The 22,157-nt window shown below is 53.7% G+C and overlaps 2 protein-coding genes across 5 annotated transcripts in view; both read right to left on the minus strand.

Annotated features, from left to right (window-relative positions):
- Positions 1-1,163: 1,163 nt before the first annotated feature.
- On the minus strand, positions 1,164-19,405 carry LOC123952133 (collagen alpha-1(I) chain-like). The gene is made up of 8 exons (XM_046021368.1): positions 19,305-19,405; positions 18,223-18,367; positions 17,744-17,800; positions 15,689-15,766; positions 15,315-15,372; positions 14,233-14,400; positions 13,174-14,127; positions 1,164-1,810 (listed from the first exon to the last, which is right to left on the minus strand). The coding sequence occupies exons 1-8, from the start codon at positions 19,403-19,405 to the stop codon at positions 1,164-1,166; spliced, it is 2,208 nt and encodes a 735-aa protein (XP_045877324.1).
- Positions 19,165-22,157, minus strand: part of DPP6 (dipeptidyl peptidase like 6) — an 864,911-nt gene continuing 861,918 nt past the window's right edge. For all 4 annotated transcript variants that reach the window (XM_046020968.1, XM_046020970.1, XM_046020967.1 and 1 more), the window contains exon 26: positions 19,165-21,092. In XM_046020968.1, the coding sequence (XP_045876924.1) occupies positions 20,946-21,092 (147 nt within the window). In that variant the 3' untranslated portion in view covers positions 19,165-20,945. The remainder of the gene's footprint in view (positions 21,093-22,157) is intronic.

Raw genomic sequence — 22,157 nt, forward strand, 5'->3', positions numbered from 1 at the left:
GCAGCCCCTCACTGCGCACTGAATGACCGACGCGGCCGACTTCTGTGTGCTTTGCCACAGTTTAAAAAAAACGAAGGAAATGAAGAGCACCAGTGAGGAGGGAAGGCGGAGGACCCTCTCGTGGGTCCACCCTCTGGTCTTCCACGGGCGTCCGCCAAACACTCGGCGAGGGGGCAGAACCCCAGATCCACTCGGAGAGTCCACCGTACGCGAACAGATCAGTGTGGGGGACGCGTGTACATACGCCTGCTCGGCGTTCTGTGGCTCCCACCACATCTGAAAAAGACTTTGGCTTGGGAAAGATTAAAGCTTGACTGCGTTAAAAACAAGACAAAAACCAGCGGATGGCGAAGCACTCCCGAAATGACAGAATCAGGGTCTGGGCAGAGCTGCCTCTCCAGGAAAGCAGTGAGGACAGATGTAAATGGTCAAAACAGCTTTTTCAGACCATGGGAGCCTGGACCGTTCTGCCACTGAGCCATGTCGGGTTCTGGTGTCTGGCTTCAAAGCTCCAGGGCTTCTAGGGCAGGCCGGCCGAGTCGTTTCTGCTGGGGTGACCTGCCAGGTCTGCACTGCGAGGAAGGCGTGGGCTGGGTGGGCAGGAGGAGGGATCCTCTCTGTTACTCCTCCCAGTTGAGCGGACGGTGACAGGGAGCCCCGCCTGGAATGGAACAGGTGCAGGGACTCGGAGTCAAGAGGGTCCGGATGCCCAAGACGGGCAGCGCTGGCGCAGACACGCAGGGGTTAGGAGTGCGGCGTGTGGACCGCAGAGCCCCCGGGGCCAGACCTCTGTTGAAGCGGTCCCTGGGCGGGGGGGGTCGTCCTCTGGGGTTCCCAGTGAGTGGCGGCAGCCTGCAGCTCGTGCTCCCCTTGCTCCCGGGAGGGAGCTCGCGCGCTCGAAGTCCAGGACGGTATCTTCTCTGCTGAGTGAGAAGCGAGAGAAACACTGCCCGTGGGAAGGTTCTCTAAGCAAGGCGCCCGGTGAGGCAGCCTCTGCTGGGAGGGGAGCGCGAGGGCTGCACACTCGGGAGCAAGATCCGCCTGGACCAGCAGCGTGGGGGGCCGCAGGCAACCAAGACGCAGACCCGCACCCCTGCCGCCTGCCTCGGGGCTCCGGGGAGTCCCTTTCCTACCACGAAGTCTGCGGGATGGAAACGGTGCGGTCAGGCTCCAGCAGCACAGAACACTTCGGCCCTGACCGTGACACCACCCGAGCCAGGGGCCTCAGGCTGCGAGGCTGTGCCGCGCCTCCTTGGTGAGGGGAAGTGGAGAAGGCACGACCTTCGCACGACCTTCGCGCCCTGCTCCTCCTCTCTGCCCGGCCGCTGCACTGGCCTGGGCTGCAGCCTGGAGTGTCTCCGGTGGCGCTGGCGGCTCCCGTCCCAGAGACGCTGGGAGCCCTGAGCCAGCAGCGGCCGAGCCAGGAGGGAGCGTCCGGGAAGACGCCGACCGCTGCCCTGCCCTGTGAGGTCGCGGAGAAGACAGCGTCTTGCATCTTCCGGGCCTGGCCTGTACGTCCCGTGCACACTCCGCAACGTCACCAACGCGGGCTCGCAGGGCCACCTCGGGGAAACCAGCAGTGGCGTCTCGGCTTTGGGGAGACGCAGTCCCCGCAGGAGACGGCCTGCGTCTTGAGCAGGACCCCCGGGACTTCGGACCTGACTCCGGTCTTCAGCGGCGCCTCCCTCCAGCTCAGGACGGACGCCGCCATCTGCCCTGGGACGTGGCGCGGGCTGCCTGGTCTCGGTCCCCAGAGGGGCACACGGCAGCCGCGCACCAGGTGTGCCCGGATACGAGGGAGCCGGACATACTGAGGGGGGCAGTTTATGTTGAGACGGATTTGCAACTGTTAAGATTTTATTCTAGACCTGTCTGTACCCTTCCTTCTGCGCACTTGCCCAAGGGATATTTTTTATTTTTTTGACCGGCACAGAAAGCACCTGACACCAGAAAACCGAGGTCACAGAACGGAGCACGTGACGTCCGCCCAGAGCTTGTCTTTTCACAATCCCAGTCGTCCGGATTCTTCTTCAGACAGGATTTGTCATTCGGAAACTTTGTTTGGCAAGTGCACGTACCACACTTTGGTTTTATTTCTGTTTATTCCTATTTTCAGAGTTTGCCTAATATCGGAATTATGTATGATTGTCGTTTGTCATTATCGTCATCTGGCGTTGTTGGGCAGTAGAATGAAGATGATCCCGGCTTTGGATCCTGCGGGATACTTCATAAAATAAAGAAAATTCCAACTTTTAACGTTTGTGGGCCTTGCTCCTGAGCCCCAGGGAAGCTGTACTTTAACATTTATTTTCTGAGGTCTAAGTGACTCGGCAAAACCTCAGAGCATGGGCGCTATTTCTGTCCCACACACACACTGTACGTCTGCTTGGTTAAAAAAATAACCAAAAAGAAGCATTCCGAGCATAAAAAAAAACCACTTCCCTGGTTCCCATAAGATTAGAGTCCTACAGCCTTACATATACTAGAGACACAAGCCTGTGACCTCCTGGAACGTCCTTCCTCAGCATGATTTTCACCCTATGTTAGGAACAAAGCGAACCAAAGCAACATACAAGCTCACACCCCACGCTGCCTCCCCAGAGCACCCTTCCTCGTGAGGACTCTGTATCCCGGGCAGCTGTCCTCTAACTTGGGCTCGAATAAGACTTTCTCTTTAAAATTTAAAAAAAAGGTTTGTACTTTCTGCCTCAGCATTTCTTGCCAGGGTCGGCAGGATATCAGAGCAACGCCCCGGAGAGCGGCTGGGGTCATCTGGAACTCAGCTCGGCATGGGCGCGCGCCCTTGGCACCCGCTCCGGCTTCCCACAGGTGCACTGGCGCGTTCTGAGATCCACCCTCCTCGCCGTGAATCGTCCTTTCATTCCAGCTGTTGAGGGTTATCAGTAATGTTCTCTAGCTGGGAATCACCTACAGCACTCGGTGGTTTTAATTGGGCATTATAATAATTGATGTTATTAATACAAGGTTGGGGTAAATTTTCTGCCTAAAAATATGAGAGCCTGAATCATTCAGCTTCAGAGGGAAGGGACACTTGCTCCTTCTGGCCTAGTGGTGCTTTCCGGTGACTGCAAGCCTAAGGGAACTGTCTGACGACATTCCTCGAGACGTGTCGTGGTCCCATAGGAATTTCCCATCTCATAAGGCAATTAGCGATTGGTTCGTCCCCGGGTGCACATGTAAGGACCCGTCATCCAGGGCTCCAAGCCCCCTCGACGGTCCTGGACCCCTCAGGGAGAAACTGAGACAGTAAGAGAGTGGGTCACAGCCCTTGGGGAGTGACACGAGCAGCACCCCCTGGGTCCCCCACACCTAACAGCCTTCAGTCTTATTCAAGCCTTATTCTGAAAATAAATAAAAGGAACGGGGAGCCGCGCTTCAAGAGCTGAAGCGCTCCCGGAAAACCAGCCGCCACCGGCAGGAGCTCCGGGGGGCTCCACGCGCAGCTCCTCCGGACTCCGCTTGCAGGCGCCGACGCGCACGGGAAAACTCAGCTGGGGAGCCCCTGAGAAACAGACGGCCCAGATGGGGTTCTTTTGACACGTCGGAGTTAGTTTTCTTGCGTAGCAATCAGAAAGCCAGCTGTGAGCCTATGTAACCAGAAACTATGAAGCCATTTGGTCCAATCAGTGAAGCCCCCGGCTTTTGGGGCGGAACCGGCAGCATTCAAGGAACAAGCCGGGCTTCGCAGGGTCTGTTGCTGCAGCGCTTGGTCTCTTTGGACAAAATCAGCTGTGATCTGACTGGAAAATGGAAAATAATTAATGGATCCATAAATTACAGTGCTATCCTGGGATTGGATTTGTTTTAATAAAAGGGAAATATTTAGAAATTGGGTCTTTAATGTCCTCTCCACAAACGTTAGTGAAAATGGCTAAGTTTCGTTTGCATCTGGTGTGTGTGTCCATGTGTAGCAACTGAGAGATTTTCTCCACCTTGGGATGGCATTGCTGAAATTAATGTGTAAAGGAGCTCTATTTAATTGGTTTAAAGGCACGCACTCATAACACTCCCTAAAACTCAAACTGTTTTTTCAGGTTTACATGCTCTGGGATGAAATTCCCTGCGTTCAGGCTTTGATGTTACTCCATAACAAAGATGCTTCATGTGAAGGAACCCAACTGGCGGTCCAGAGAGATCAGAAGGACAGAAATCTAGGACGCCCAAACCCTTTCTCAATAGTCAGAAGAAGGAGGAAAAGCAGCAGGAAAGCGGGCAGACTTTGGAAATCCTAAACCCCCCTCCCCAAGCACAATCAGCAGAGCTGATGCCCCATCCACCATCAGCTCCCCTGCCTCGGGCAGGCTGGAAAGCACCTGGGGAGAAAGCCCGTTTTGCAGGGGGGCGAGAAGGAGATGGAAACGGAGAAGTGTTAGTCCCAACTCTGAATCTGCCGCTGCCCCCCTCCTCCTGTGCCTGCACAGCCGTGGCTGGGGGCTGCTCGCGCAGCTGGAGCCGGGACCATCGTCCCCGTCCACTGCTCCTCTGCCCTCACCACCCGGGAGCAAGAAGCGCCCAGAACTGCCAGGAAGGCCACCTCCTTGTGAGCTTCGAACTGGAGCGCCTCCACGTCAGCATGAAGGGCTCAAGGACTCCCCAGGGCTCGAACCGCCTACTCAGTATTTCCCCGCAGAAGCCCCAGTAGAACTGACAGGCGAACAGAGTGACTAATGTTTTAGTGGACAGAGCTGCAGCGTGTTCGGTATTAAAGCTAATTCAGGGTTGTTGGTTTAATTAAAATAGACATGATTTTGGCGCTATCAGCATCAATTATAATACGGAAAGTCAGCCTTTATCCTACCTGAATTTATTAAATTCATATCGCCACTGTTGTGAACTGTCAGCAAAAAAATTGACAACGTGATGTTTGATTTTGTCTCATGAAGTTTTTGTGGGTAATTGTTAAGAGCAATTAAGTTAACTTTTAAAGAAAAGGTTCAGAAACTTTCAAATTCCTCCCAAAATCTCTGGTAATCTAAAACTCTGAAGTTTTGTTAGGTTAAACAAAGTGGGCTGAATTCCTCGAATATCTAAGTTTTTTCCAAAAAAGATAAAATACTGGAACATCAATTCCTAAGCATAAGTTTATCTGCTTTTGGCTTATTACAGAGAATCTAAAAATGCTTGGGTCTCCTGATAAACATGTTTTATGCTTTTTTGAAAGCTGTACTATGAAAAAAAAAACACGTTTCTAGAACACATAAAATATACTCATAAATTTCCCAATCTAAAGAATTCTGGTATAATAAGTCCAATTAGTTATGAAGTTTTCACTGGACAGTACAGTTTCTAAGAGTTAAAATTCTCCTAAATGTAATTGAAACTGCTGGAAATGCTAAGGAAACCAACTCCGTATGTAGCAAAACTTGAAGATCTGTGGGAAAGGGATAAAGAATGGGAATACCCTTTTGTTGAGAGAAAAGAAAGTAATTTTGCCCCAACACAAGACTGGTTATTTAGAAAGAGAAAACCTATTACAAAGTTTAAATGCAAAAGAAAGTCGTAGAGGTTTATGAAGGGAAATCACTGGAAAAGAATTTTATATGTGGTCAGGGTGACTAAGATTGGAATAAATGATTTTTAAAATACACTTGTATAGGACATGAGGGAGAAGATGCCAGAGTCGGTGATCCTAGGCTCACCTCGTCCCATGGATACAACTAGAATCACCAATATCAGTGTACACAACCCAGAAAATGACCTGAAGACTGGCAGAACAGACTCTCTACAGCTAAATGTAGAGAAGAGATCATGTGGAAGAGAAGAGGGAGAGCCGTAGGAGGAAAGGACGCTGCAGATACGGAGGGGAGAAGCTCAGAGCCCACCCCAGGCACCAGGAACACACACCCCCACACTGGGCTTTGAAAACCAGAGGTGCCTAACTTCAGGAGTCCTTACAATCAGTGGGCTTAACACCTGGGGCTTTAAAAATCACTGGGTGAGGCTCTGGAAGAGTGAGGAGGGCTAGAGGAAACTGAGCTCCTGCCCTTCAAGCACAACAAACAGCCCCACTGAGATACAGCATACAAGTACCAGTTTCAAAAACACCAGGCGTATATGACATTTATTTTCTAATTTCAGAGCATGTGCTGGAGGGGCCGGGATCTTTGGGAGATTTCTCCCAAGAACAAAAGAGCCGGTGGGTCCACTTTCCTCCCCTGCCCCAGCCTAGATCCACAGACACCGGCAGCAACCAACAGAGCACCAACACTCTCCACCTAGTGCTAACACGGTGCCCTGTCACCACACGCTTCTGTGCACAGACCCCTCCATCCCTGCCTCAGTGAGTCTTCCTGGGCTGATGTAGTTCTCCTCCTAGGAACCAGCAACTCTGCTGGCACCGAGTGCCCCATTGCCACGTTCTCCTCTGAACCGCCCTCTCCACTACCCCTTGGGCCAGAACCCGTCGCATGCAGTACCACGAGCCTGACAGCATCCAGGGAGGCCCACAGGAGCCAGCACTACTCCAGAGTGACTCCTGCTCCAGAGAATGGGGAAGATAACTAGCCACCCCACTCCAGTGCTGGGGGCAGACAGCTGGTCCCACTACAGCCCTGCTCACCAAGACAAGCTGCTCAGGGGACAACAAAGGGAAAGTGCCTGACTCTACTCAAGCCTGAGGTGGCCCCTGACTGTCCACCTAACAACGCAGGGAACAAACCTGTCCGCAACAGGTGAAGTGAGCCATTTATGAGCAGATAAATGGACTAAGGGAAAAAGCAACCCAACCACAATAGCAGGGCACATGCAACATGCACAGGAGACACCCCTGAAGGGTTCTGGTGAACAGGGGACACTCCACCACAGGGCACTGAGGACTTCTTCCAAAGGCCACTACTTTCAAATGCAAGAGTCATAGCTGACTTTCCTAACACACAGAAAGAGACACAGGGAGTTAGATCAAATGAGGAGACAGAGGAGTCTGTCCCAAATGAAGCAGTACAACAAAATCACAGCAAGAGACCTAAGCAAAACAGAAAATTAATATGCTTGACAGATAATTTAAAGTAATGGTTATAAAGATCCACAGTGGACTTGAGAAAAGAATGGAGGACCCCAGTGATACCCTCCACAAAGAGACAACATAAAGAACCAACCAGAGAGGAAAAACTCAATAGCTAACATTTAAAATACACTAGATGGAATAAACAGGAGACTAGAGGAAGCAGAAGAACACATCAGTGACCCGGAGGACAGAGCAATGGAAAGCAATCAAGTTGACTAGGAGAGGGAAAAAATAACAACAAAAAAATAACAACAAAAAATGAAAATAGACTAAAGGAATGCAGATACACCATGAAGCATAATCACATTTGCATTATAGGGATACAAGAAGGAGAAGAGAGAAAAGGAGGCAGAAATTTTATTTGAAGAAACAATAGCTGAAAACTCTCCAAAGGAAGGAAACAGAAATGTAGATGAGGAGGCACAGAAACCCCAAAGGAAAAAAAAATCAATCCAAGGAGGTCTACACCAAGACACACAGAAATTAAAATGGCAAAAAGTAGTGATAAAGGGACTTTTTAAAGCAGCAAAAGCAAAACAAAACAAAACCCAGTTACATACAAGGGAAACCCCATAACACTCTTAGCTGATTTTTCAGCAAAAACTTTGTAGTCCAGAAGAGGTTGGCATGATATATTCCAAGTGCTGAAAGAAAAAGTCTGCAGCCAAGAATATTCTATTAGCAAGGCTATCATTCACAATAGGAGAGATAAAGAGTTTCCTACACAAACAAGTTAAAGGATTTCATGACCACTAAACCAGTCTTACAAAAAATGTTAAGGATAACTCTTTTGAGTAGAGAGGAAAGACCATTGCAGGAATAGAAAAACAGGAAGCACAAAAGCAGAAAAACTAAGTATTTCTACAAAAATTCAATGAAGGAACTCACAAACAAAACTATGTAAAGTATGACACTATACAGCTAAAATGTGTGGCAGGGGAGAGGAGTAAAAATTTCATGTTTCTAGAATGTGTTCAAACTTAAGCAACCATCACCTTAATATGGAATCTATGCATAATGTTATATAAAATTCTAATGGTAACCATAAATAAAAAACTGGTAAAAGATATGCAAAAAATAAAGAGAAAGGAATCCAAGTATATCACTAAAGGCCCATACACCATGAAAGAAGAGAGCAAGAAAGGAACAGAGAAGAACTACAAAACAACCATAAAGCAAGGAACAAAATGGCAGTAAGTATATACCTCTCAGTAATTACTTTGAATGTAAATGCACTAAACACTCCAATCAAAAGACACAGGGTGACAGAATGGATAAAAAAGCAAGACCCAGCTATATGCTGCCTACAAGAGACTTATTTGCGATCTAAAGACACATGCAGATTGAAAGTGAAAGGATAGAAACATATCATGAAAATAGAAGTGAAAAGAAACCTGTGGTAGCAGTACTTTATATAGGACGAAGCAGATTTAAAACAAGACTCCAACAAGAGGCAGACAAGGACACTACATAATCATAAAGAGAACAGTCCAACAAGAAGATGTAAATATTTATGCACCCAACACGGGAGCCCCCAGATACATAAAGTAGCTAATAACAATTATAAAGGAAATAATCAATAGTAATATTAGTAGGGGACTTTTAACAACTCACTTAAACATCCAAAGACAGATGATCCAAAAAGAAAATCAACAAGGAAACACTGACCTTGAATAACATGATGGACCAGATGGCTCTAACAGATATGTTCAGAACATTTCATTCTAAAACATCAGAATACACATTCTTTTCAAGCGCACATGGAACATTTTCCAGAATGATTTACATATTAGGTTGCAAAACAAGTCTTGACAAATTCAAAAGATCAAAGTGATACCATGCACCCTTTCTTACCAAACACTATGGAAACAGAAATCAACCACCAGAAAAAAATCTGGAAAGACCACAAATAAAAGGAGGTTAAATAACTTGTTAGTAATCAGTGAATGGGTCAACCAAGAAATCAAAGAGGAGATAAAAAAATCTGTGGAGACAAACAAAAACATGGTGGTCCAAAATCTTCGGGACACAGCAAAAGCTGTTCTAAGAGGGAAGTTTATAGCAGTATAGGACCACCTCGGAAACCAAGAAAAATCTCAAGCAAACAACCTAACCATATGCCTAAAGAAACCAGAAGAAAAAAGAATAAAATCCTAAACCAGTAGAAGGAAGGAAATAATAAGATTAGAGCAGAAGTAAATGTAATACAAAGTAAAGAAACAATAGGCCAGATCCATGAAACCAGGAGCTGGTTCTTTGGAAAGATACAAATTTGATGAATTTTTAGTCAGAATCATCGAGAGAGAGAGAGAGAGAGAGAGAGAACTCAAACAAAATGAAAGAGGAGCACTAACACCAACACCACAGAAATAAATACAACAAAAATCTCCCCAAAAACACAAGTCCAGGACCAGATGGCTTCACAGGTGAATTCTACCAAACATTTAAAGAAGAGTTATATCTATTCTTTGCAAACTATTCCAAAAGATGGAAGAGGAAGGAAAGCTTCAAAATTATTCTATGAGGCCAGCATTACCCTAATACCAAAACCAGATAAAGACACCAGTAAATAAATAAATAGATAGATAGATAGAACTACAGGACAATAACTCTGATGAACACAAAAATCGTCAACAAAACACTAGCAAAACAAATCCAAGAATACATTAAAAAATCATTCACCACAAACAAGTGGGATTTAGTCCTAGGATGCAAGGGGTTCAGTATTAACAAATTAAATCAACGTGATACACCTCATCAATAAGAGAAAGTATAAAAACTACATGATAATTTAAATAGATCCAGAAAAGCATCTGACAAAGTACAATGACCATTCATGATGAAAACCCTCAGTAAAGCAGGTCTAGGGGGAACAAACCTCAACACAATAAAGGAAAAACCCACAGCCAACATCACCTTCCATGGGGAAAATAGAGCCTTTCCCCTAAGGTCAGGAACAAGACAAGGATGTCCACTCTCCCCACTTTTATTCAACATTAGTATTAGGAGTCCTAGCTATAGCAATCAGACAAACAAAAGAAATAAAAGCCAGATCGGTAAGGAAGAAGTAAAACTTTCACTATTTGCAAAGGACATGATACTATATATAGGAAACCCTGAAGACCACCAAAAAACTACTAGAACTGATAAATGAACTCAGGAAGTTCAAAGACACACAATCCATACACAGGCATCTGTTTGCTTTTCTATACATTAACAAATGAAGTAACAGAGGGAATTAAGAAAACCAATCCCGCTTACAATTGCACAAAAAGAAGAAAATACCTAGGAATCAGCCTAACCAGGGAGAAGAAAGACCTGTACTCTGCATACCATGAGACACTGATGAAAGAAACTGAAAATGATCCAGACAAATGGAAAGGTATCCCATGCTCATGGACTGGCAGGGGTGGGAACCTTACAGCCACAACAGCTCAGGTATAGACAGTCAGGGCCTGTTGCTCTATGGGCCACTCAAAAGGACCACCAGAGGCCTATGAACTACACACCTGAAAGATCCATGGGTTGCTGGCCCCCACTCCATGTGATGTTACTTCGAGCCTGACATGTACAAAGCTCCCCACCAGCAGCACTCAGGACCCCGACACTGGGTTAATTTGCTCCACCATCAACCCGTGGTTTTCTCTGGTCTCCTTAGAAATGCCTCTCCTTGGGGCGCCTGGGTGGCTCAGTGGATTAAGCCACTGCCTTCGGCTCAGGTCATGATCTCAGGGTTCTGGGATCGAGCCCCGCATCGGGTTCTCTGCTCCGCGGGGAGCCTGCTTCCTCCTCTCTCTCTGCCTGCCTCTCTGCCTACTTGTGATCTCTCTCTCTGTCAAATAAATAAATAAAATCTTTAAAAAAAAAAAAAGAAAAGAAATGCCTCTCCTTGACTACCTGATTGCTTGCTCAACAAGGCAGAGTCCAGACCTGGCTAACGCCACTTGCTGCCCCTATATTATCTTCTCCTGGGAAGTAAGAGCCCATACAAATAAAATCAGGCAGCAAGTCTCACGGGCACAAGAGGCCCCTGCCCATCACACACACCCCTTTTCTAAGGCAGATAGGACTGGTTTACTCTTCTGTTCTCCTGGATACCCACCGGGATCAGATCAGCTTTAGAGGGTACCACCCCTGACTATACTGTTAACTATTCCTTGGAATACACTTGGGGATGAAGTTAATGATGCCATATAATAACCAAACTAGGTAGAAAAACATCTAAGGTCTCAAATAAGGAACTACATCTGATACCCCTCAGCACAAGGGGCCAAAAGTTACATCCTTCCCTTTTGAGGTCCCGACTGCCCCCTAAGTCAGTTGAAGCAGTTACGGGAGACAGACCTCCGTCCATGCGCCATAGAAATGGAACGGAGGACTGACAATAGGAATTTATAACAGGAAAAGAATCTCAGCTTGTCTGACTCCATGTTGCTTCTATTTCCTTTGTTGTCATGATCTGCAGGTTAGAAACTTCCGAGTAGCCCTGCGTCGAGGTACGTTATAGCTAAGGTTTACAAAAACTGCTCTTTACCCAAACCTACCTCACCCAAGGAGATAATAAGGAAGTAGCTAGAGTGGTCATCATTCCAACTGAAGATTGAGGAATAATCATAACTTACAGAGGAACTGAAACCATGCCCCACAGAGTTAATGAGGCTGAAACCAACAAAAGATTAAAAGCCTCTTGTTGAGAGCACTGTTTTGCCCTAGTTGGATACAGGGTCCTTCAGATCGCACCAACAAGTCCACTAGCTCTCTCCGCAGCGGCCTGGGCTCAGGGTTCCACTGATCGGGTTCCTGCCTGGACGCAGCTAGGCCCCGCATTCCTTAACGGAGACAAGCCCAAGACCCTGTCCAGGTCATACCAGCTTTCAGAGTTCACCCATGGCCCCTTCCCCCTGTCCGGAGAAGCGCTCCTGACATCAGGGACTGAACTTGGTCTCCTCCTGATGTGTCTGCCCCCGAGTACCACGGAATGTCCGTTAGGAGCATGTCTATTCCGTCCCCATGCTCCGTCTTCTCTCCAGAATAACCAAGCTTTCCCCAACTTTCTACCAGCGTGCATGTAAAAGACCGGATTTTCTCTTGCTCAAGTCAATCACAATATCACAGTTTCCTTCAACTTGTACTTACTAAAATGCTTTTACTCTCCCTGCATCCTTGAAGCAAAGGCTTTACCAAGTGCAAAACCAGACAGTCTGAGCCAAGCGCACGGACTGTTTGCTCATCATCCGGACTGGACAGAGAGCATGGATCACTTCTCAGCTTCCCGCCATTCACATCGCAGGAAGTGCCCCCACCCAGGAAGTTTGGGTGAAAAAATGTGTATGTTCTTTCCTCGCACTGGGGCAGACAAGCCCGGCATGCTGGCACCAAGGGATGCGAAAACACAAGGTTGATCGTCCAGGTGCTCCAGGGAAAGATTACTGATCAAACGGGGGAAATGATAAGGGACAATTTAACTCAACGTTGTGGGCCCTGCTCTTGGGCTCCCAGGGAGGCTATACTTTAACATTTACGCGGGTTCAAATGACTCGGTAAAACCTCAAAGCATGGGCTCTATTTCTGTTCTGTGCACACACCATACATCTGCTTTGTTTTAAAAAAATTTAACCAAAAAGGAGCATTCCAAACATGAAAAGTGTGGAAAAAGTCCCTGTTTCCCATAAGAGTTAAGTCATACAGCCTGGCACATAATAAAACACAAAATAAAAAAAAAAAACAAAACCTGCAACTTTCTTAAATCTCCTTTGTCACCGTGATTTGTAACTCTTTATGGAAAAAACCACAAGCATAAATAACACCCTCCCCACAGGGCCCTTTCCCAGAGAGGTCTCTGTGAAGTGTGTGTGTCCCCGGCGCCCGCCTTCACTTGGGTTCGAATAAGACCCTTCCCTTCTCTTTAAAATTTTGTGAAAAGGCTTGTTCATTTTGCTTTGGTCACTCTCTTCCTTGCACGGGACGTTATCTGGAGAAGAAGGGCGGCATGTTAGTAACACGGGCACCTTTACCCCCCACCCCACAGCCACAGTCTGTTTTCCCCAGAAAAACCTCTGACCTTTGAAAGCGTCCGCCCGCACGGTGAGAAGCGACGCTCCTTGCCGGGCTCGGCTGTAGCCACATCAGACTTAGAACTGGTGACAGACCCCGGAATCGCTCCGCGGCCAGTACTCGTGCGGAGGCGCAGGCTCGTGTAACCGTCGGTGCGAACAGCACCAGCGCCCGTGCTGGCTGGAGCGCGTCTGGAGGAGTCGGGGCAGGCTGCGCGCCCGGGGAGAGTCCCGTCGCCGTCGCGCAGGACGCACGTCCACAGACGCGGGTGAACCGCTCCGGGAGCAGCGGGTCAGAGTCCCCGAGGGAAGCCCGGCAAGAGCGCCGTCCTGGAAGGCAGCACCGGACTGCACGGAAGATGGACCCAGACTGCAGGGACTGGTCTGCAACCCGACACCCGGCGAGGGCACGGCCGCGGCTGGCCGGTCCCCCCAGCGCCCAGTTCAGGCCCGCACGCCCCGTCCCCGTCCCCGCGGAAGCCGCCTCGGCCCAGGCCAGGCCGCCGCGGCCCACGCTACCCGCTCGCAGAGGGCTACGCGGCGGCGGCCGGGCGGCGGGCAGGCGTCCCGGGCACCGCCGTCCACGCGAGTCCCGCTGTGTGGACCGTGCGCGCTCCCCGGGCGCGCGGCGGGGGTAGGGGAGCGCACCTGCCCTCCGCCGCCCCGCAGCGCCTTCCTCACCCCACGCGGGCCCGCGGCGAGACGCGTGCGTGGTCAGCAGGGTGTCGCCAGCGGCCGCAGGCTCCCGTCCCCGAGCTCGTCCCCAGGTGGGGCCTCTCCCCGCCTCGCCGCGCACCTGCCGCCCAGAGCGCTTCCGAGGCCGCGCCGGGCGCCTGCCCCGTGGACCCCCGCCCCGCGTCCGGCGGCTGCTGCGGGCCACGGCCGCGGCTCGGGACGCGCGAGGAGGCCGCCGGCAGCAGCTCCCCGCGCTGCCCTCCGGCGCCCGCAGCCCCGGGCGCAGCTCCGCGGTGTCCGCCCGTCGGTCCCTCCTCTGCGCGCCCGCCGCCCCGCCTCGCGAGAGCCTGTCCTTCCGCGCCCTGCCAGGGCCGCCTGCGGGGCAGGGTCACCGCCCCCACCCGGCCCGCCCGCCCCGCACCCACGCCGCCTCCGCGGCCTCCCCGCCGCCGGCCCGCCCGGCACCCGCGTGCCACTTACCGAAGCGCCGCGGGCGGGCGGACGGCCCAGCGCCCGGCCTCTGCTGCCCTCTGCGGGCCGCGTCCCCGCTAGGTCCCCGCCGGCTGGGAGGGGCCTTGGCGGGCACCTGGCGGGGCGGGCGGGGCGGGCGGGGCGGGGCTGGCTGGGAGGCCGCGGTCGGCGGGGTGGCTGCGAGGCCGAGCGCGCAGCAGGGGCTCCGGGTGGGCGGAGGAAGCGGGCGGGGCGGGGGGCGTCGGTTGGGGGCGGTTGGGGGCGGGGCCGGCGGGAGCGCTGTCCTCCAGGGCGGGGACCACCCAGGTCCTTGCGGCCGGTGCCCCAGCCAGGGGACAGGCTTCCCAGCGGCTTCTCAGGGCGTGTGCGTTGGACGCGGCCCAGCGCCTGCGGGCCCGGCGGGGAGCAGAGCACGCGCTGAAGAGGCCACGTTTTTCCTGACCAGAGCCGCTTGGCGACCCGGCCGGCCCGCACGTCGCCCACTGACTGGAGCCCTGAAGTTCACGTGGCCTGTCCTCGGCCGCAGAGCTGTTCCCGCAACTTCCGACTGGGAAAAGCCGCCCCGCTTCCAGCGCCTGGAACCCTGCCTGTTTCCCAGACTTCAGGACGTCGTGGGAAGCAACCGGTGAAACGCAAATTGTCAGACCGTTCCCAAGCTCCTTTGGTTAAAGATTTTAAAAAAACAAATCCTGGACACTCTGAGCAATATTAACTCACTTTATGGACTGGTTACTGCCGGCTAAGCATGACTTTCGGTATTTCCCCCGTTGCTCGCATCGTTGTCCGGGAGTGAGTGTGTTCCACCAAGGACCAAGGAGGGGCGCGAGGCTCTGAGAGGTTAGGACACTTGCTCCGGATCTAGGGCAGCAGAGACGCGGAGAGTGGCGGGCTCATGGGGCTCCAAGCCTGTGTTCTGCTCACCAGCCCCACCTCTCCGTCCTCTCCTCATTGGAGCTGTCCTTTCCAGGGTGGGGGGAGGGCAGGTCCCTGGCCCTCCGGTCCAGGCCCAGCGGCCACCCCAGCTCCTGTGTGAAGCCGCTCCCAGCACGCCAGGCAAAAGTATCAGTCCTGCTCAGTGGTGAGAACCACACCTGTCCCGCGGTCCCGGGAGGTGGCAGAGGGACTCTGGGTGACTGTGGCCATGGCCTCCTGCAGGGCGTGGGCCCGTGATGGTGCATCATGAAGAGCCCGCGACCCGCCGAGAACCTTACTGGGGATTTTACTTTCCACGAGCGGCAGGATATCTTGTTAAACCCAGTTGTTGGGGGTAAGGATGGCTTTCTTGTGACAAACCAGGACTTCTTCAGGTGACGATGAAGGAAGAGACTTCACAGAAGGAAAAGCCCATGAGGAGACATTTACTGTGTATTCACGGGGACGCCCATGAGAACCACCCCTTTGTTATGACCAGCGCACGGACCGTCCTCCCCAGAGTGCTGCGACAGATCCTGGGGCGGGCACTGACCATCCTCTCCCGCTGAGCCTCTGAGTAGGGCGGCCGGCCTGTCTCCGAAACTAGCTCATCGTTGGGAGCTTGGCTGTGCTGCGGGCAGGAGGGGGTTGGGCAGTTTGGAGGCGCCAAATCGGGTGAGGGCAGGTTGATTTAACCCTACATTTCTACATAGCCAGCAGTCCCTCACCCCTCATGTGCATCTCAGGCTGCCGGGCCCTGAGCTAGCCAGATGGAGGTCCCTGGGAGGGGCACCCCAATTCCCACTGGCCCTTGACTGGGCCTCTGCTGGCCTCCACATCCTGCTGGCTCCAGCCATGTGGCCCGAGTCGTCTCAGTGCTGACGACCACAGGGGACTTCCCTTTCAGAGATCTGAACACACCCGCTCGGAGGACGGGATGCTGTCTTCCTCCACCTACTCTCCTCCAAGTAAAGCTTTATGGGGTGAGAATCAAATCACCAGAAGAAACCAGTTCAACAGAGGGAATCTGCACCACCACCACCACCAATGACAAAAGTCACATTCCAGGCACGTCCTGGGTCAGGAGGCATTCTGGCTGCTCCAGCGTGCCCGTGGCCTCAGGTGACGGGAGCGGCTGTTCAGACTGAGGACCCGAGGTCATGCAGGCCATCCTGAGTGTTGAAAACGTTTCTGATTATCGTCTACAAGACAGGCCACAGAGGCAGGTCTTTCAGAAACCGCTGCTCTGTCATGGGACTAAGGTGCTATGTGACAGGGTCCTCCAGAGTCTGGCCTTCCAGAATTCCCCATGATCCCACCTGCCCCGGAATCCCGGGGGCCCCAGGCCCTAGGTCGGGATGCCTGCAAGCTGCCTGTCCTGTCTGGAAGCCGGGAATGGCGACCCTACTGGGGCGTCAGCCCACCCCAGGGAGCTGGAGCAGAGTGGGAGCAGTGACTCCTCGGGGCTCGGGCTCCTATGTGTCCCCCTGTGTGTCCTGTGTCTGCACGTGGGAGTCCCCGGGACCCATGGAGGTCTCGGGTGGGGAGGACAGGCAGCAGGTGCGGCCCAGAGCTTTGGCCTCTCCTGATTCCAAGGGCAGCTTCTCTGGAATTTCTCCCGCTGCCTGCACGTTTCCACGGGCCCCCGTGCCTTCCAAAGTGTGTCACGGACATGTTGTTGCATTTTTGCAGCTGCCTGGTATGGCTGCCATAACTCTATTTTACTGTGAAAACGGGACCCAGAGATGTCGGGAGGCCTGGCAGGGGACACAGGATGGGGCCGGATGGGGCAGGGGTGCAGAGTGCTCAGCCTCCCCGTCTCCCAGCCCAACCAGACACCGCTGAGCCCCGGGGAGACAGACTGTGCTGGCGTTAGGCCGAAGCACAGAGGGGAGGACCAGCGGGCCGGGAAGGAAGCGGCAGAAAGGTGAACCGTGTCCTGATTCACCCCCAACGTGCCGAGCACCCTGTCCACAGCTCCGTGCTTGGAGACGGGACCACGGCTGTGGGAGTTTGTCCGCTTTGGGTTTTTGCTTTAGGAAACAGAAGTGCCAAAAAAGGGGGTTTGTATCAGGTCACAGGTTCGCAAGCAGGTGCCTTCAATCGTGCCCGGTGCCAGGGAGTGTGCGGGACTCCGGCCTCCTGCCCTGCCAAACTGAGCAGGAGCTGGATGCATCTGGGGACTCGTTGTTTGCCCAGAACCTAGACGTCGTCACCCATTTCCACCCAGTCTGGCTCCGTGTTGGCCTGAGGCTTGGGACCCCTCAGCTGTGAGGCTGAGCGCCCCAGTGGCCCCGTGAGGCCCAGAGGCCTGGCCTTCGGCACTGATCCTCCCGAGAAAACCCAGTGGGGAAAGAGGGGCACGGTGCTGCTGCTGCCTTCCCCGGGTTTGGGGTGCCGCCCTCACCTCCCCTGGGGACCCCCATCTGGTGAGAGGCGGACAGTGAATGGCAGTTTTGCTGCCTGTGGTTTGCCGAAGGCCCATCCAGACCCTCGGGAAGCCCCGCTTGAGGAAGTGTCCCCGGGACGATGCGCCCTCCCCCTGTCCCCCACCTCCTCCCTCTTCCCTCTCTCTTCCTCATTCCTCTCCCCTCCTACCCCTCCTTACCCCTTCCTGACCCCGGGGGCAACACCTGCCCCTGGGCAACTCCTCTCCACCTTCTTCCTGCCACAGGAAAAAGAACACAGAGACCTTACCCCGGGGTGGTGGTGTCAGGAGCTGGTGAGGAGGTCATGAGGCTTAGATGAGGGCAGGAGGGTGGGACCCGCAGGACAGGGTTAGCACCCTTAGAAGAGAGCGTGCCCTCCCCCCGCCACTCCGGGAGGCCGTGGCCTGAGCGCAGCATCTGGGAACCCGAAGAGAGCTCCCACCAGGAACCGGTCGCCCGGCGTCTGCTTCCCGGGCTCCCGGGCTCCGGAACCGGGAGAAGCTGCCGCTGGTGTTGAAGCCGCCACCTGTGGTAGTTGTTCTGGAAGCCTGAGCCGACTACGACACACCCGAGAGCAAGCAGAGGCGGCGGGCTCGGAGCTGGCTGGAGCCGGGGCTCGGCCGCCATCACCCGCTCAGTGGGGACGGGATGCAGGCACCGGCGGGGCAGCCTCGTGGCGGGAGTGGGAGGGGGTCAGCCGTGCCCCGCGGGGGGCTGTGGGCTGGGAATGCCCGGGGGCGGCTGACTGCAAGCAGCAGCCTCCAGGGCTGGTCAGGGAGTGGATTAGGCTCTCCCCATTGGCCCTAAATTGGAGGTGGGGGACGCCGGGGCAGCCGGTCGTCGCGGATCGCACCTGGGCAATTGGCGCTGATGGCTGCGGGCTGAGGGCCAGAGGCCCGTGTTTATATGTGATCTGGACATGCCTGTCTACATTCAGGCTCTTACCAGGCTTCCCGCGCCCTCCGGTGATTATCTTAAGTGCTCACACCGTGTGCTAATGAAGGAGGGAAACTCCGAAATGCCCATCTAGTGTCTCTGTGCCACTGGGTTTGAACAGGGGCGTCCGGAAGGCGTCGACCCATCAGGAAATTATCCTGGGACAGCTAGGTCAGGTGGGAGAAGAAGGGGTGTGTTTTCAGGGCAGGGAGGAGAGAGCCCCCCCATGCACGCCTCTGAGGAGGTGGCAGCCTGTGTCCTAGGAGATGCCCCAGAGGAGTCCCCAGTACAGGGCGGTTTTTCTAGAATTTTCTAGTGGGCAATATTATAGTCTCAACTGAGAGCCATGTTGCTCTTAGTGTTGGGGAATATCTGTCTTTTCCCTAAACCTAAAGAGACACAACTGAAACTCATTTTCTCTGGTTGGCTTGGGACTGCCATCTGTCTGGTCGGTCCTGTCCTTGTTGCCGACCCCCTGCCGCCACGGATCCTGTCCTTGTTGCCGACCCCCTGCCGCCACGGATCCACTTCTCGTTTGCTGCATACCAGGAGGCTCCCGGGGACGGCGTCTGTCTTGGGCAGGGCTCCATAAGCACCTTAAGAAAGGTCAAGCTTTGCACACTTTCTAAGGAGGGGTGGCAGAGGGTAAGCAAGAAAAGAGCTGTCCGCGTGGTAAAATAATGTTTTATTCCATGGATGAACAAACGCTACCATGCCACATTCTCACTCCCCCCTGCCCGATCTCGCGGCCGAAGCTGGCCTCCCCCGTCAGACCTCGTGGGCTCTGCAGTCGGTCAAGCCCACTGACGCAGCAGAAGCACAGTCACGTCGCATTCCTGGTGGGTCCTGCGGCTCGGGCCTGGGTCCTCGTCACACACGGTGAGGTCTCGGCCGGACAAATCCATGGTGGCGACCTTCCAACAGACATCCAAAACTCCCGTGGCAGAAACCCAAACTCCGAACACCAAAAGCCACACGGACCAATCTTCTCTGCGGACGGGATGTCGAGGACCCCCCGGCAGGACCGGAAGCTGGAGACGTCAGTGCGGCCCCTCGGCTGTTGACAGGCTCCAAAGCAAACCAGAGTGAGGGACAAGGTTTCGAACTAGCACTTGCGGGGAGCGCCGGTCAGCCACCGATCGGCATGCAGGCGACACGGTGAAGCCGATGGAGGGCAGCGCCGTTCCTGTCTTTATGTACAACAAAACGGGATCTACACCGGGGGCCGCTGAACCCCGGGTCGGGGACCTCCTGCATGTCGACAGGCTGTCCGCACACGGAGGTGAGGGCACCGAGCCGTCCTCAGGGCAGATGACGACACACACCCACGTATCCCCCCGCCCACCCCGGAGGACACGCCTGTCCCCTGCACAGGTGACAGAACCAGGGGCAGAGTCCACCCTTTGTCTTTCCTAGTTTTTATTTTTTCCGCCCAAAGGCCATCTGAGAAGCCTGGACAGCTCATCAAGGGGGAAAGGGATGGGCTTCAAGGCGTATGGAGATCGTGTGACTCTAAGCCAAATCCTAATGCAGCTTTGGGGGAAAGAAGTTTTATTTACGGCTTTTTTTTTTTTAGTGGATGATATTGGATGTCTTTTCCCTCAGTTTTTTTTTTTTTTATTTCTCCACAAAGTCTCAAGACAGTCTGGAGCAGGCAGCAGGTAGTTACTTCTGGTCTGTTTCTTTATCCCAATGAGTGCCAAGCCTACACATCGACTGAACACAAAGCCAAACAAAGCCAAAAAAAGAAAAAGAAAAGAAAAAAGAAAGAAAAAAGAAAGCAAGAAAGAACGGAGAGAGAAAGGAAGAAAGCGAGCGAGCACGGCAAAACAACCCCAGGACCGGAGACAGCGTCAGGTACAAACCATAGAAAAATACGAATTAATTCCATAAGGTTAACCACTAGCATTAGCTACAGTAACACTGTGCGCAGCCCCTGAAAATGCCGGGTCTCCTGATTACAGGAAGGAGCAAGCCGATCTATGGACGAGGACGGTTACGGTAATTGTGCTATAGTGTGTCCGTGGCGCGGTGACGGGGGGCGTGAGGGGAGCTGCGGACAGGGGCGCGGCGGGCGAGCGAGGGCGGGTCTGCAGGCTCCTGCTTCTCAGCGGGGCGGGAGCGGCGCCGGCTTCCTCGCTGCTGTCCATCCTTGGCTCCGTTCCCTGGGAGAGGCCGGGGGCTGCGCCGGTCACTCTGGGGCCGGGAGGAGGCGAGGCTGCGGTTCCAGGCGCGGGGGAGTCCTCGCGAGCGGTGACGCGTCTCGGCCTGGGAAGGAGCCGGTTTCCGGAGCAAAACTGCCTTCGGGATGCAAGACACACATGCTGTGGGAAGTCACACTTCTTGCCCCCGGCCCCGCCCCTGCGGGCCAGGGAGGCCGGGTCCCAGCCGCACTCTGTCCTCCAAGGGGCCCCCCCACCCGCGGCGCTCGGGGCTGGCTCCAGGTCAGTCCTCCTCCTCCTCCTCTTTCGCTGTGGCCGCGGGCAGCTTGTCCTGAATCCGGAAGCATTCCACGAAGAAGCCGATGACGGATCGGTACAGGTGCCGCTGCAGGGCCGCGCTGTGGAAGTAATGGCTTTCGTCCGGGTAGATCTGCGGGGAAGGCGGAGAGACGTTATGCCAGCGGTGGCCCCCGGGGGCCTGGGGACATGCGGGGGATGCGAACCCGGCACCGCCCAGACACCACGCACGCAGGGCTCCGTGTCAGCCTGCGAACCGGATTTCCCAAGCCGCTCCTCCTTCTCTGGGAGGCTCTGCCGGGCACGGTGGGCTCTCAGGGAATCCGCGGGCTAAATTAGGACACGTTTTGTTCAACGGACACTGTACCAGTCTGGACCTGCTGGTTCGGGTTGGATACACACCCGGGGACCACAGGGGCTCTGGCCCAGGTCTCCAGGGACCAGGATTCCCAAAGACATGGGAAGAATTCTGGGCTGTTTCTACAACCCTCACCTGCGTTAGGCTCAACCTGGGGCCGAGGGCAGGGACCTTTCCTGACCCTCAGTTTCCAGCTGTGCCAAGTGGAGATGGTCATCGTAACAGAACGCAGCTCATAAAGTTTTTGAGGATTCAGCGCTTAGAGTTAAGACCAGGACGCAGGGACCCAGTGTAATGACGCCTCCTGTCCCCTAGGGGTGCTGCAGCGTTTCCACACAAAGGTACCCATTCCGACAGGGACTCAAAGCCAAGTCTAATGGATGGGGAAGCCCACGCTCTTTCCATGACGCCAGGCTGCCCCCAGCGTTTGTAATGCTGCCTTCCTCCATGTCTGGAGTATTTCAGAGTACTTATAAATGATGGAATGGGGCTCTTTCACAGACTTTAAAATGTCTGTAGTACAAAAAGACACAAGGAAGGGTGTACATCTCTCCCGCTCTCGGTCCCCATGCCCTATGCCCTTCCCTGGAGTTGGTCACGGCTACCAACTCGCTGTGTGTCTGTGCAGACATCTGCCGTGCCTGCAGGCATGGCACTGGGCTGGGGTCCCTTTTATTGTCCCAAGCGTGGTCTGCGATGCCTCTTGCTCAAAACCTTGCTGATTGAGCTCGGTCTGCGCCATGGGGAGTGACCCATGTTAACACACGGAGACTCACCCTTCGACCTTCCACAGCTGTATTATTATGTGTCTAGAATGTATTTAACAATACCGTGGCGGCT

This window comes from Meles meles, chromosome 10 (assembly GCF_922984935.1).
Source record: "Meles meles chromosome 10, mMelMel3.1 paternal haplotype, whole genome shotgun sequence".
Taxonomy (NCBI): domain Eukaryota; kingdom Metazoa; phylum Chordata; class Mammalia; order Carnivora; family Mustelidae; genus Meles; species Meles meles.

Bases quoted from the DNA above. Each gene is read 5' to 3' on its own strand.
- LOC123952133 (XM_046021368.1), bottom strand. From the start codon at position 19,405: ATGGATTTGTCCGGCCGAGACCTCACCGTGTGTGACGAGGACCCAGGC. The intron at 15,373-15,688 runs GTCAGTGCCCGC...CACGCCCTGCAG, and splicing joins AGGCTCAGCGGGAGAGGATG to GAGGCCATGGCCACAGTCAC. The intron at 14,128-14,232 runs GTAAGTGGCACG...CCTGCCCCGCAG, and splicing joins CGCCCGCCCGCGGCGCTTCG to GCGGCCCTGGCAGGGCGCGG.